General features: G+C 52.2%; 1 protein-coding gene across 2 annotated transcripts in view; it reads right to left on the reverse strand.

Annotated features, from left to right (window-relative positions):
- The window catches only part of LOC135900271 (polycomb group protein Psc-like), a 66,381-nt gene that overhangs the window by 25,595 nt on the left and 26,194 nt on the right, over positions 1 to 14,592 (reverse strand). The window contains exon 1 of one of the 2 annotated variants that reach the window (XM_065429709.2): positions 9,286 to 9,372. The exons of the other annotated variant lie outside the window; for it this stretch is intronic. Coding sequence (XP_065285781.2) covers positions 9,286 to 9,295 — 10 coding nt within the window. The 5' untranslated portion in view covers positions 9,296 to 9,372. Of the gene's footprint in view, positions 1 to 9,285; positions 9,373 to 14,592 lie in introns of those variants that run through there. 2 annotated transcript variants of the gene reach the window in all.

Below are 14,592 nucleotides of genomic sequence, written 5' to 3' on the forward strand. Positions count from 1 at the left end.
CCGCCCTTACGAAACACGCGTTTTGCGCGCCCTCGTCCGACCCGCATCCGCAAAAGGTGAGCGCGCGCTACACAGACGTGCCAGCGCACGACAGGCGCACACACATATCATACGATGCGAAGAGCATAATACGGCGGGCATATAATAGAGAGAGTCCAAGCGGATCCGCGCACGCACAGACAGGCATCCCTCCACCCCGAGCGCTGCCTGTCACCTTGCATAATACAGGAGGCGCCCGCGGGGTGGTTGGCCTTGGGCCATTGTACCGGGCCGCGGGGGGACAACAGCCACGGATTCCGCCGAAGGATGAGGACGGAGAGGGAGGGCGGCTGATGCCGGCGGCGCGAGGCAAGCAGCCAGATGGCCGCAGCCGGCGCGGGGTGATGTGCGCGAGGAGCGGAGCCCGCGTGTCGGCGGCACCGCTCTCTCTCTCTATCTCTCTGTCCCTCGCAATCGCTAACAACACAGCGCCCGCTAGCACGTTACTTCAATACCCTAAAGCCGAAAGTGAAACTTCACATTGGCGCTAAACACATGGTACAAAGTGCGCAATGCTCGCAGACAGTATACGCCTGCGCCTATAGCTTCGTTTACATTAAGATCGACGCGGGCGGGTCGAGTCAGAGAAGTCGAGTTGACTCAGCGCGACCCGACCGCCTTTACGTGCACCTTACCAAGCTGGTTACCGTAACTCGCCTCTAGGCTCGCTCGTAATCGCCCGCTAAGGTTTACATGAACCGGACGAGCGCACTTCGGCCCGACAACCCGACTCGAAGTCGATTTTATCGTGTTCATGTAAACGTAGCTTCTGTGAGTAGCCAGTGCCTGTGTGCTATGTGACCGTGTGCATACCTCGGCGATCGGGCCCCTTCGTGCCGAATACGCGAGCTGTATGTAGTAGAGTATAGCTCAGCAGGCCAGCTGGCTCGCTGAGCTATAAACACTCTAGTATGCTTTCAGGTCACCGAATTAAAGTAAACGGCGGCTCCGTAGCGAGAGCAGCGCGAAAGATACGGGCGAGTGAAACGTAATCGAGCTTAACCAACAGCTATATATAGCCCGAGCCAACACCTTACTCAGCACTGGGTCTGGATAAAGCAACGATTCTTTTCCAATCTTCTTCCTTTTAGTGAGTCGTTTCTGGTCCGAGCAGCACTCCGCCAGCAGCACTCCGCCAACTGGCCGGCCGATCCCGGCTGGCCGGGATCGGCCGGCCAGCCGCGAGCCGCCGGTGATAAGAAAGGAATCCCTACGTTAAACCTGCCTGCACTGGGCTACCTCAGCCCCGCGGAGGGAGATGACCTGGGAACGGCGAGCGTCGATGCCTTCGCTCACTCTGAGCGGACGATCCAGAATTCGTAAGCCTTACGGAAACATCGGCCGCAGGTATACAACCTATTCCATGCGCACGAACCGCTCGCACAATCAGCTGCGTTACACGTGCGACAACGGCGCGTGCGGAGGCGGAAAGGTTCCTGACGAGAGTCTCGCGTGCGGTGCACGAGGAAACGTTTTTCTCGCCAATGAAGCCGAGATACGCAGGTGCGCAACGTCAATCTAGCGCGATAAAGAGGCGCGAGGACGGGACGGAACAACTGCAGGCCGCAGCAGGCCGCAACCGCATGCAGTTATTCTGAGAATGATTAAATCCCGCTGTAGGTACGTCGAACTCGGTGGAGAAAGTTCAATGTCGCAGTGCAGCTGCCGCGGTACGAGCGCAGAAACATTTGCTTGCGCCAACTATAAACCGACATCTTGTACTCTCATGTACAATGTATACACATGTAACTGTATAACACATGTACACATGTAGCATGTACACTTTATATATGTCGACCGGCAATTCGGCACCAAATAAAACAAAATAAAAAAAGACTGAGTATAAATGGCGCTCATCGCTCATACGTGCGGGCGACGGGTACAGTGAGCTTTTCGCCCAGTAACGCAGACATGGGTGCCAACGAAACGTTTAATAATGCAGAAAGAGGGTCGGATACGCGGGACGGTTGCCATGCACTTGCAAAACGTAAATATTTGACAATGACCACTACTATATTTAGACAAAGATATCTAAATTTGTGCATTTTCCACGGCGCATGCATATCCAACTGGGAGAACGAAAGGGCGTTTAACAGTGCCCATATATAATGTTCTGTCTTTCGTATCAGCACGAGTTTAGCGGCATGTGAAAGAAGGAATTCGTTCCAATGTCGGTGGCCTGGAATCGATCGCAGCCGCTGGCTTCCCGCTCATTCCATCGCCGCTTCCACATAAGCCGAAGGCCATGCATGTATACCCGAAAATGGCGCACTCAGCCAAGAGAGAGAACAAAAAAAAGATGACAGTGTCGACTTGCAAGAACGACGTCTCCTCGCACGCAGCCAACACAGGGGGCGCTATCCTGGACATGCTCAATTTCCGCCATCCTGCTATATAGTTCTGATTGGCTCAAACGGCCAACGTGGCGGAATATGAAAGCGTCCCGAACCGCGCCCACGGGCTAGAGATAAAGAAGGCGCGCTTGTCGCAGCATTCTATCCAGCAGCGCTGGCCCGCAGAGCGTGCGCACGAAAGGGAGGAAGCGCGGAGGTGGTGACCCGGCGAAGGCAGCAGCAACTGCACAGCAGTTAACCGATTCAGCAGACTGCAGAGAAGCGCCGCGGCTCCTCTTGCTGGGCAGCAGCCAACCGAGCGGCGACCACAGGCAGACCTGGCCAGCCGACGCAGAAATAGAAGGAGCGGGGATGGCGCCGCTCGTCTCTTCGCATGCAACGCGCAAGTCGGAAGAAGGGGCGCGAGGAATACCGCCGGCTTGCACCACAAGCCAACTGCGCAGGGATGGGCACTGCAGCTAGCAACAGGAGCGCGAACTCGGGGCGCAAACACAGCTGTCAGTCCACCAGCGACGGGTTATGCCTCGAAAGCAGTTAACCGAGCAGCGGCCTCTGTGAAGAAGTGCAACGCCCGACGATCGCTAGACGAAATCGACATATGGCGAAAAAACTTGCTCGTAGGATGAAATTCACACTTGCAGAGCCACCTTCGGCAGAATATGCGACACTGTGAACTTCGACGGCGGGACGCACCAAGAAAGATTAACGCATACCACTCAAGAACTATACGCCCACGACCCACCTGGAACTTTGTGTAATGACGTTTCGGCGAAACATCGCAGCGCTGCACGCGTCAATTCAAGTTTACTCGGTACTGCGAAACGGCGCGAATTAAACGGCGCATTGCAAATTATAAAGAAGAGCACTCACCCCGCCCAAAAGCATACATGCACAAGGCCAACCGCTTCGACGTTAGTGACCACTATACACGTGATCCCTACTGACGCGAACAAGTCTGAAACGACCGCTGGTCACGAAAGTTTTACCACCGGAGAATAACGGAAGCCAAGCCGTGACTATGCGCCATTTGTTCGTCCATTATGCTCCTTCCTTACGTGCTACAACACAACGAACCCGTCATGGGAGTACGGACCGTCCGCCGACAACGGTCGGCTGTTCGCCAGCTGCAGAACGCACACGGGAAACGTATATTTAGCAGTTGCAAAAAGCCCCTACGTGCGCCTTTTTGAAACCAAAATAATCGGGATGAAGTCACCAAAATGGCCTGCAGGTAGGTTCCCACAGAACCCACAACACGGTCCCGCAAGCGTCCGGTTTGACGATGACGTCTCTGTTTGCATGAACCTCCAAGAACATCTCGACGATCACACAAAACTCAAGGAAATGTTAATTGGTAATATGCGACGTAAATTTCCTAAACCCAACACTTCAAATAATAAGGTTGCCAACCGTAGGCTAATTTAGACGCATCTAGTTGTACGTACGTAACAAGCCTGCGTACGCTGCGAGGATGCGGGTGGGAAGTGTGCATGCGCAGATCGGAACGAATCTATTTCCCGGATGCGTGCGTACGCCCGCAACAAGGTGCTGTGTGCGTAACGTGCCGCTTGCTGCGCGATGCTCTTGCGAGACCTCCAACAAACGAGAGTGCACGATGGCGGCAACGGCGTCCGACGCGGACAGCAACAGCATACCCGGCGCCAAATCGCGCCTACTTTGCGTTGAAAGACTATGTTCCCATACTAGCAGAGGTTCAACAAGTGACCCGTTCCAGCATCCTGAAACGTAAACAAAGCATACAGCCAAGGCTGCGGCTTGTCTCGGACGCTTGTCGCAGCTACCATGGCCTCCACGATAGTCTGGCGCGCCGATCGCGGAGGCCACGCTGTCAGTAAAACTTCGTATACTTATGACGCTTGGTGACGCTGAGAAGCATCCAAAAACGCTTAAACCTCGCACATGACATGTCTAGTTGAGCAAACCGTATCACGGCACGTTAAACTAAAAGTATTGGGTCGCGCTTCCTTTGCAGCGAGCGCAGCGCATTGTGTATACGACGTACGCATGTGGCTGCGTACGCCCAACTAAGATTGTCTATTGTGCGACTTGTTAGACTACGGTGAGATTCCCTAATCCCATTATGACCCTGTCGAAACAGCCCTTTTCTCACGCGCCGAGATGTGTTGCATTGGGACGACGTTAAACTCAATCAAGCAATCACGTATTGAGCTCTGCCGGGTGGTGGCACTCAGATCCGGAGCCTGAGCACTGCTGCACAAGAGCAGTGTATGTGAAACAGCGCTCTTATAATTTCCCTAAACTCCTCAACTTCCGTACTTGTAAACACCGTTTCAATGACGGGAGTGTTCTCTGACGGAAGAAGCTTGTCGACGGACGACAGAAAGCACAGAAACGGAACGATAAAGGACACATCTGCTTAAATCGCGAGGCGTTCTACTAAGACATCGAAGAAGCCGCGTGTACTATACTATACCGTATTGTAGGCAGCACATGTCGCTTAAGTACAAGTAGCGCTTTAAGGAAAACAACAAAGCCAGAACTAAATAAAGAATACGCGCGCATTCCACCGCCGAATTCCTTTTCGCACCCTCTCCGATCCAGATTTTTTGCGAAACCTACATGAGCGCCGCAGGCACGCACGCACGCACGCACGCACGCACGCACACAATATATATATATGTATTATCAGCTCACGTCTTTGCACGACTTCCTTCACCAATCCCAGTTTTCGGACCTTCGTCCACGCGTGGTCAACGGTGGTCAGAACGCGCCGATACACTCCCTAGCGTCCACTTCGCATACGAACCGGCGGGTGTCGCCGCAAACGTCGACGCCCATAAGGCCACGAGCAAGGCAAACATGCTCCTGCTAGCCTAACCATGTGACGCACTAAACCTACTATACAAGGAGCTTGGCACAGCAGGTTCTCTGTCAGTGCAACAATAAAATTAAACGCAGGGATCAGAACACGCATGAGCTCGCGATAGTAGCATGGGCAAACCGCACGTCGAGTGTCGTGAAGCCGTCTGCCGCATTTGCAAGTGCGCAACCTCGGCCAGCAGAGTGAAAACTACGCGCGGGCTGGTTTAACCGCCACACATCGCGCGACGTCTCCTCAAATCTGGAAGAGCTTGGGGGGTAGAGGAGCGGGGAGGGGGACACTCGTTTCATGAATTGGGCTCACGCCGCGGGGCCTCAAGAATGAGAACGTAAACGGCGCCGCCACCGCTTTCCCCACTCACTCGCACGCACGCACTCACGTGAGCACGCACGCGTGGTGCGGCGGTCAGAGCACAGCGCGGCCTCAACAGTACACGGCGGCGTGTGGGCACGAAGCGTCAATGCCGAATTCCGCCGCGCGCTCTCCCCTCTCCCGCTCACGGCTCTTGCGTGAGCTTCGATTTTTTGCTTCCACTTTGCTTCTTCTTCCTCCCGCCGAGCGCGCCGGCTCGCTTTATCTCCCGGCCTGCAGCGTGGAAGCCATTAGAGGCGCGTGAGAGGAGGACAACCCCGGAGGAACCCGGCGTAGACCGGGAGCAGGCCCCGCCCTGCTGCTGCAGCACCACCGCCGTGCCACAACGCCGCTTGCGCGGCTGGGCGCGACCGCGCGCCCGCTCGGCATAGCACGCCGGATGTGCCCGCGTACGGCGGGCCGTGCGAGATACCGATCGCGTCTTGTCGTCGACCGGTGCGCTTGTTCGCTGCCTCAGCACGCACACATCGAAGACGTCGCTCTCAGCGACCTCTGTCTGTGCGTGCGCGCGCGTGCAGTTGAGAACGAAAGCAGCAACGAGGCCGGGAGGGCCGGCACTGCATTCAACATGACCAGCACGAAAAGAACACGAGCGCCGCGTCGGCTACAACGCACGAGGCGGGAGAAGCGATGTTTAACGAGGGTGAGGGACTCGTACGATAATGACCGCGCAGGACGGGCCGCGTGCTCCGGTGAGGCTCGCGACACTTCAGAGGTCAGAGATGACTGTACGACGCAAAGACGCGGATGCGCGAGTATACACGAGATAAGTAAGTTTATTTTTTTATTTCGACCACCACGTCGTACATGATGATGCAGGGGGACCGAAGTAAAAGCTGTCTTTCAACAGCTTGACAGAGCAACGGCCCCCCTTATTTGGCAGTAGTATACGAAGTCACATAAAAAGAAGATACACAAAAAGAAACACTGCTCACGGCGGTCACATTACACTACAGAATATATAAACATATTACATAAAGGCTGCATCTGGTACATAACTTTAAAAAAAAGAATTGAGCTATGATAGGGACGGCAGAAGGTTTTTTTCTCCCCCCCACCCCCAAAGAAGCTCAACCGAGCTCAGGCAGTCACAATAAGAATGATTCAAACTAAATCTTATCCCACACCTTTTGCCCTTAACTAAATTGACCAGGATTTTCCCGCGGAATGTAAAAGTTGTGGACACACTCCGTGTCTATCTGATCATATGTTCTGGCTGTGCCCCAACCAAAGGGCTTCGGATATCAACATTGAGGAGGACTGGAGTCGGCGCATATTCAGCGAAGTCCTCCAAGATCAACTCCTGGCCGTCCGGAGAGCTCACGACATCGGGAAAGCCTTTGGCCTACCGGTGCCTACGTGGGCGGAGCCACCGACTTAGCCTGGGGGCTTGTACCCTCGGACCCTAGTTTCTCTGGACTAAAATAAAGTTCTTGCCATGCCATGCCATGAGCCATACACACATGGCTAAAGAGGTGCGTTTAGAAAACACCGCGAACGGGCTACAGGCGGTATATGGATCCAAGGCTACAAGCAGCGCGCAAGACAAACGGGAACACAAAGGACTGCGCTCGGGTTGTCCGGCACTTGTATTCCAGTCTCTTTCTTTCTTTCACATATATATATATATCGCTGCTTGCCGTCATGCATTCATTCGGCTTTTAGGATACAGGAAAAGACAGAAAAGGAACTGCAGACGTAGCTACCTTAAAAAGTTAAATTGCGGGGTTTAACGACCCGTAACTTCAACTTATAGACCACTCGGGATTCTCCAACGTGCACCCAAAGCACGGTCCACGCGCGTTCTTGGCATTCCCGATCCCATCGAAATGCGGCCGCCGAAGCCGGGAACCAAAGCCGCGACTTCGGGCTCAGCAGTAGAATGCCATATAGCCACAGCGCCACCGCGGCGAATTACGTATATAGTGCTTTGCGTACGAGATAAAACGAAGTGACAGGATCGCGCCGTTTGTGTGTCCTGTCAATTGATTTGATCTAGTTCGCGACGTGCTACTACTATATGCTCGTAATGGAACGCCAGTAAGCCCCAAATGCCATCTTAGAGAACGAGAAGCGCCCGCGATTATTCTAGTATACGTGTTCGAAGCATATCTAGAGCTGCGCTTGCGCATGGATACTCCATTCGCTGCAAGATTACAGATAACGTACCTGTATCGTACGACACTGTTAACACCTCAGAAGAGAGTTGACAAGACGTTCGCGTCGTTTACGCTTTCTTTTTCGGCACAAAACCTAAAGTGTACTGCCTCATTGTATACCCCGCACTGACTACAGGTGGCAGTCACTGAACAGCGAGTGGTTCAATGCAACGAACTGCAGTGTTTGGGTACTTTAGGCTTTGTATATGGTTAACCAACGAGCACGAGCGTCAATATATTGTTCTGCGAGAAAACAAAACTAGTTGACAGCCTGACGGTCTGAGAATTGGAAGCCAGACAAAGAGGTACATGTTATACTGCAACATGCACTCACAACATTTACAACCGAGAGTTTTAACTTGTCCGTAAAGACATTACCGGTTGCAGAACACCGCGTTACCGGACTGGTGCATACACGGTATACTAGCGATGCTGTTGGGGACATCTTATGACGCATAGTTTAACCAGACAGCACACAAGGCTTATGCTGTAGCGACTTACCACGTTCTACTTAACTGCTAGAGTAAAGCGTTGGTGATGACGTAATCGTTAGCGTGTTGTCCTTTTGTTATTTTCCTTTGACGAGAACACTCACAATACACAAAAGATGTTCCAAACGCATTGTACTTGTACAAAGCGTCACAAGACATTGCAACCCGCCGCGGTGGCTTAATGGTAATGGTGTTGGGCTGCTAAGCACGAGGTCGCGGGATCGAATTCCGGCCACGGCGGCGGCACTTCATGGGGGCGAAAACACCCATGTACTTATATTTACGTGCACGTTAAAGGTCCCCAGGTGGCCCAAATTATTCCGGAGCCCCCACTATGGCGTGCCTCATAACCAAATAGGAGTTTTGGCAGGAAAAAGCCCATAATCAAATCTAATCCAGCAAGATGTTGCTACTGGCGTCCACGGCTGCGGAAACCCGGTAATGAGAAAACGGTGACAGTCCACGTACGAGCTAAAACTACATCCTAGTTTGTTGGTAGGGGCAGGGCTAGTTGGTAGGGCAAGATCTTTGGAATGGACATCAAAATGAGTTTATTCACGCCACGCAAGCAGTGGTCTGCGTGCGTTTACCACTCGCTTGTCGCGTATTTAACGCTGTTCCTTTCGAAGCTTAAACTAATATTGCACGCGCATTCTCCATAAGATGCATTCAATGCCCCTTTCTTTTTTTTTTTTTTTTGCGAAAGTGGAGTTGCTCTGGCATTCTGAAAAACAGAAAGTCAAGTCAGTAAAGCCCAATTTAGGGCGCCTTCACATTGAGTCGCGCGTTCCTTGAAGTATTAGCGTACGTGAGACAACTTTCGTTCAGCAATGTGGGACAGGTTTCAATGCAGGATATGCTAAAGATATCGGATAACTTAAAGAGCGCGCCCGCCTCGGCCGCAGTTGTTTAGCCTTTGTTTTGTCGCGTCCAAGATACCGTCAGACACTTCGCGGCATGAACAGCAGCACCATCTCCTCCTCTCCCTCCTCCGCCCCCACACGTACCCTTTGTCATCGTCTTGCTCCTCTTGATTCGAACGCACAAGCACGCCACGCGGGCCGCCAAGAAGAAAGCACAGACAAGCAAACAGCAAGCGCCTACAGAACGGGGGGCGGCTTGGCGCCTCGAGCTGCGCAGGTGGCGCCATCCATCGGCCCCGCTGTGCCGCAGGGTGGCGGCGGCGGCCCACCCGTGTGGCGGGAAGAAAAATACTTCCTCGACTGCCCGCGGCGGCGCTAATTGAATAGCGCTCTCATTACGGCGCGGGTCCCCCCCCCCCCCCCCCTCCTTTCTCTCCAGAGAGCGTCCGCCGCTGCTCATCCCTCATTATGTGATTAGAGGCTCCGCAGACCAATCGTTCTCCCTCCTGGTCACGCGCTTCTGAAGGGACAACACCTCTTGCCTACACCTCGAAAGGGAATTCAGCGGCAACCGCCACTCCGCTGTTACTCGCAATTCGATCGAGTTGCCTTCTCTTCCCAGCTGAGCGTCTCTCGTTCACTGCTTCGGAGTTCCACGGTAGGCGCGCGCAAAATGTGCTTGCATGGATGGATGGATGAATATTATGAGCGTCCCCTTTGAACGGGGCGGTGGGTTGCGCCACCAAGCTCTTCCTATTAGGCTGCCTAATGTCCTACCCAAGTTGAAAAAGAAAAAAAGAAACACTATGACCTCCAACAACCACATTTTCTCACTACCTATTGCGAAATTGCCTGCCTGCCTTTCACTAAGCGCCTCCGGGCGGCGTCGCTCGTTGCTAGGAGTCGCTGCCAGAAACACCTTTCGGTGTCGTTAAACAGCGCGTGAGAGAGCGTCATGGGGCGGCACTCGAAGGCGGCAACGATCTCTTCTGCCACACTGCATTATATCCACGACAATAAAAAAAAAGAAAAAAAAAGAAAAGAAGGAAACGGTTGCTACTCATCCCAACCAGACAAATATGAGAATCGCCCGTCGCTGGCGCAAGAAGTGCGAAGCACTGGCACCACCCGTTCGCGGTGCAATAAGTAACTCACCACTTAACGTGGGCAGTTGTCTTCATCATTATTATTATTATTGAAAAAGCCTTAAGTGGCTCATTGGAATGGCTCATAACCAAAAAAGACGCGTCCTTCCCTCCAATAGTACAAAACGATCATCAGCAATGGCCCATACTCCATAAGCAAGCAAATAATACAAGGCTCATCCCACTCGTAATGCAGAGGCTACAAGCACTTAGCAAAGTGAAGAGTGCAGTGCATACATTCATTTGAATCACGCATAGAACGTATGCGAGAGTGCCACTACAAACAGGGGAACGCGCAGACTTGGTGTTCCACAACGACGATACCGTTAAGGAGGTGCAGCACATCTGCTACTTTACAGACCATAAGGCCACGACTTTGTCTTTGAACGTCGAGGAGCTATCGCGGAGCCTCAGTGAAGGCGTGTGGTTAGAGGACCGCTTACCACCTGGCGACACTAAAAATGGACTTTGACAAATAACCAGTCCGGAGGGGCAACAATTATATGTGTCTTTAACCGCGTTCGGGTTGTGTTTCACATTCGTAACACCTACTGGCGACCAGCAGGCTGCACCTGTACGCAGTGCATTAAGTGCTCGCGAGTGTGGTTACTGAGGAGGACCTAAAGGTCCACACGTGCACTTTACACTGCGGTTCGTCATGTCTTTTCAAGCAGTCTGAACCCTGAGATGATATAAGTTATTGCATTACCAAGTGTGCTGCAGGCTTTCGCTTTCACGTGTTACAGGAGTGCAACACGCTGCTGAACTTCATTATTATTATTATTATTATTATTATTATTATTATTATTATTATTATTATTATTATTATTATTATTATTATAGTGTAGCGCGCTACATTTTTCACGTGTACAAAGTATTTCACTCTTACCCGCCGTAGTGGCTATGGCGTTGCGCTTGTTACAATCTCGACCAGGTGAGGCAGGTCTTCACCGCAAGAATCAGGAAACGACGACGAAGCCGGGCGTTCTGATGATGAAAAAAAAAAAAAAAACATTGCGTTCACCTCATTGGTGCATGGACGCGACTCTCATCTGATGTTGAATTCCAATGGCAGATCCAGATCAAGTTTTTCTGCTCTGTATGGAGCAATCATATTCCAATGGCAGAATGGGAGCGTGAGCTGTGTGTTCCAATGGCAGATTGGGACCAGCCGCTGATCCCGGATTGCTCCGTGGAGCAAAAATATTTGCTCCGCCGAAATCGGCAGATTTGACCGGAAGTCCTCGTGACGTATTTCCTTCACCCGCCTCTGCTTCCTGTCACGGTCGCCTGTTTCCGGTCGCGGGCAGCTATGGACGACATGGGAAACGTGGACGCCGCTTCGCGCCGTGCGATTTTGTTCGCGCTCCTAGACAGCTCCGACTCACAGTACAATTTCCAAGTCGAGTGATGATTCTTCTGACACGGACAGTGAAATGGGGTGGTGGGTTGTGCTTCCGTGCGCTTGTTCGTCTCTCTATTCTAGCGCCCTCTCACTTGATTTTCCTGTACTAAGTGCTCCCGCGGGAGCGCACGCGTTCCCTTCGCAGATATGGTGTGAGCAGATGAGAGTGATCTCAGTCGGAGCGACGCGCTCCGTTCGTGATCCGGCCGAGCGCTCGCGATCAACCATTGGAATTCAACATGAGTCTCCAGCGGTTCTTATTAACACCGGGGGTTAGCACGGCCTTAAATAATCCCAGGCGGCCCTGTGGCCGTCGACGTCTTCTTCCGGAGCCTGTGGAAATGCTTTCGTCATCCATCCTTTGTGTCAGCTCGTGGGGAACGGGGTGGCTCCGTCTTGACCTTCGGTTTGTCTTCTTCTATCCTTTCGTGTCAACTCGTGGAGGACGGGGTGGCGTCGTCTTGACCTTGTGGCCTGTCTTTCCCTTCGCCCGTCCTTTTGTGTCAGCTCGGAGAAAAGGGTGACGCCTTTTCGGAGAAGAGGGAAATTATGTTGACATGGGGAAGCCCCTTCTAACGCTTCTCACACCTGGCAAGTCGATCATAACACGCTGCTATGCCCAAGGGCGCGGCATCAAAATCCGGCCGCGGCGGCCGCATTTAGACGGAGGCGAAATGCCAGAACCTCCGTGAACCACGCATTGAGTGCACGTTGAACCCAAGGCGGTTAAATTTGATCCGGAGTCCTCTACTACGGCGTTCCTCATAATCATATCATGGTTTTCGCACCTAAAACACCAGAGCTTTTCTTTTTTTATACATAAGCATTTTACCCTAGTAGCTCTTCCGTTGACTTGTGCCTGTTCCTTCTACTACAGTATACAAGAAAGAGCACGCAATATACGTGAGACATATTCTGCATCCCACAAACGTTTTATTTCTAAACGAAGTCGTCGGTCTATGGTTCCAGCCACTTCGAAGCGAGGCCGACTAATTATAGGTTACTGCCGCAGGCTATTGCTCAATCAATTGGTCAGCCGGAATCCTTACATGACATCACAGCGCGAAAACGGAGCCGGACAACGAATTTAGGGATATTTGTGTCGTCCAGCGCGTTTCTGCGCTGTCCATACAGTGAACCATTCGTTAATCGTTGCCCGTCAGTAAGCGCCAACTTCACGCTTACGCTGTTTGATCCTTGTCTTTCATTGTTTGTCGAGGTTCTGCTGCGGCTGCCGCCATTGCATTCCTGTGCGATCACCGAAACATGCATACTAAACGACACACAACATCACGACTGAACCACATGTGTAAGCTTAGCCTAGCGTACACACAAAAATACGCGGAACAAGAGGACGCGGTAGCTGCCGCTTCATCTTACACACACGCCGTAACAGGCCCGCGTCAAGCTCCATCTGAGGAGAGCACCTCGCCCTCAATGTACGGCCGACACGTATACGAGGCGAAATGTGACACCAGGAAAAAAAAAAAGTGTTAAGCCCGCTCTGCTCAAGCATAAGGAGTAAGTATATCAGTGCAGTATGCGCTGTCCGATACCCGCCCTTTTGTACATGCGACAGCAGAAACGAAAGCTCAACAGAATCGAGTGTCGCTACGAGTTTAAAAGACAAGCTCTCATCAGCGTATGCATGCACCATCCGACAGTTTCGGCCAAATGTATGGAGAAATTCTGGCAAACACGAAACGACGTGGCGATACACACACGTAGATACGCGATTGTTTGCGCGGTTCCCACTGCTCCATTCACAGCTGCATGCGTATATAGGTGCGCCCACACTGAAGCGAGACAAATGCTCTCAATGCGAGACAGCTCTCAAATGAATACGTATACGCAGAACAACGTGCTCGGTGTCGTCTTGTAACTGCCTAGAGCTTTAGTTTCTGCAGCAGCGGTTGGCCCGCAAAGAATCCCCCATCGCTAGTGTTGCTGCATTTCGCCGCTGCGCACTCTTTGTTGCTAGCGTATTTAGAGTTACTGTATATATCGATCAAAGGGAGCCACATACAGCAATTCTAGCAGTATTCATGAACGTATTAATCTTCCCTTATACATTTTACCTCATTTTCGGCCAAAATTACAGACCCTCCTTAACAAAGCAACGTACTATATATATATACATATGCATGTGTCATATTTGAGGACATGACATACTGCGTGAATAGGAACATGGACGGGCGCTTTCCTTGTTTCACGGGTGTTATGCGCAAGAGGTGCATTATACACTGAAGAGAAATTGGAACACCTAGGTTATTTCACACTGCAAATCGAACTGCCGCGTCACCGGTACCTAAACACGGATTTGTTCACAAACTTCGAAGCATGATGCACGCGAACTTCGTTTGCGGGCAGTGACCAACGTGAAGACGCAAATATACACGACCTATATAGTCTAGCATTCTGATTCATTCCGCTAGTAAATCGCACGAATAATCTATTGGAAAACTTATCGCCGTATACCTTCGAAACAGCCATACTTGGAGCACAATAACAACGTTTTAACAAGACAACCCCGTCACTGTGTTCTCCTCCATACGGTTCTCGCCATGGTACAAATACGTGCGACTTCCTGGCAGTATACGTGATCACAAGATCGTTTCCATCAAAGGCATGCAGAGACCACACAGTTCGCGGGCAGCCTCCGTCTGCGGAGGCCCCGCGAAAGACCGACGGAGCTTTTATAGAAGCGCGCAGTGTACACAGCAGCGGCACCGCGCGCAGGCAGCAGCCACGGGCTTATCTTCTCCGTCCCTCACAAGTGCGCCGATGCCGCGATGGATCGCACGATACGGACGGGGGAGGAAGGAGGCGAGAGGTCGCCGCAAGGTGGGAAGGACGTCAGCGGGCTGCGACGCGACTAAGGTAGCCGCGCCGTATATCCGC

Source organism: Dermacentor albipictus, chromosome 1, assembly GCF_038994185.2.
Source record: "Dermacentor albipictus isolate Rhodes 1998 colony chromosome 1, USDA_Dalb.pri_finalv2, whole genome shotgun sequence".
Taxonomy (NCBI): Eukaryota; Metazoa; Arthropoda; class Arachnida; order Ixodida; family Ixodidae; genus Dermacentor; species Dermacentor albipictus.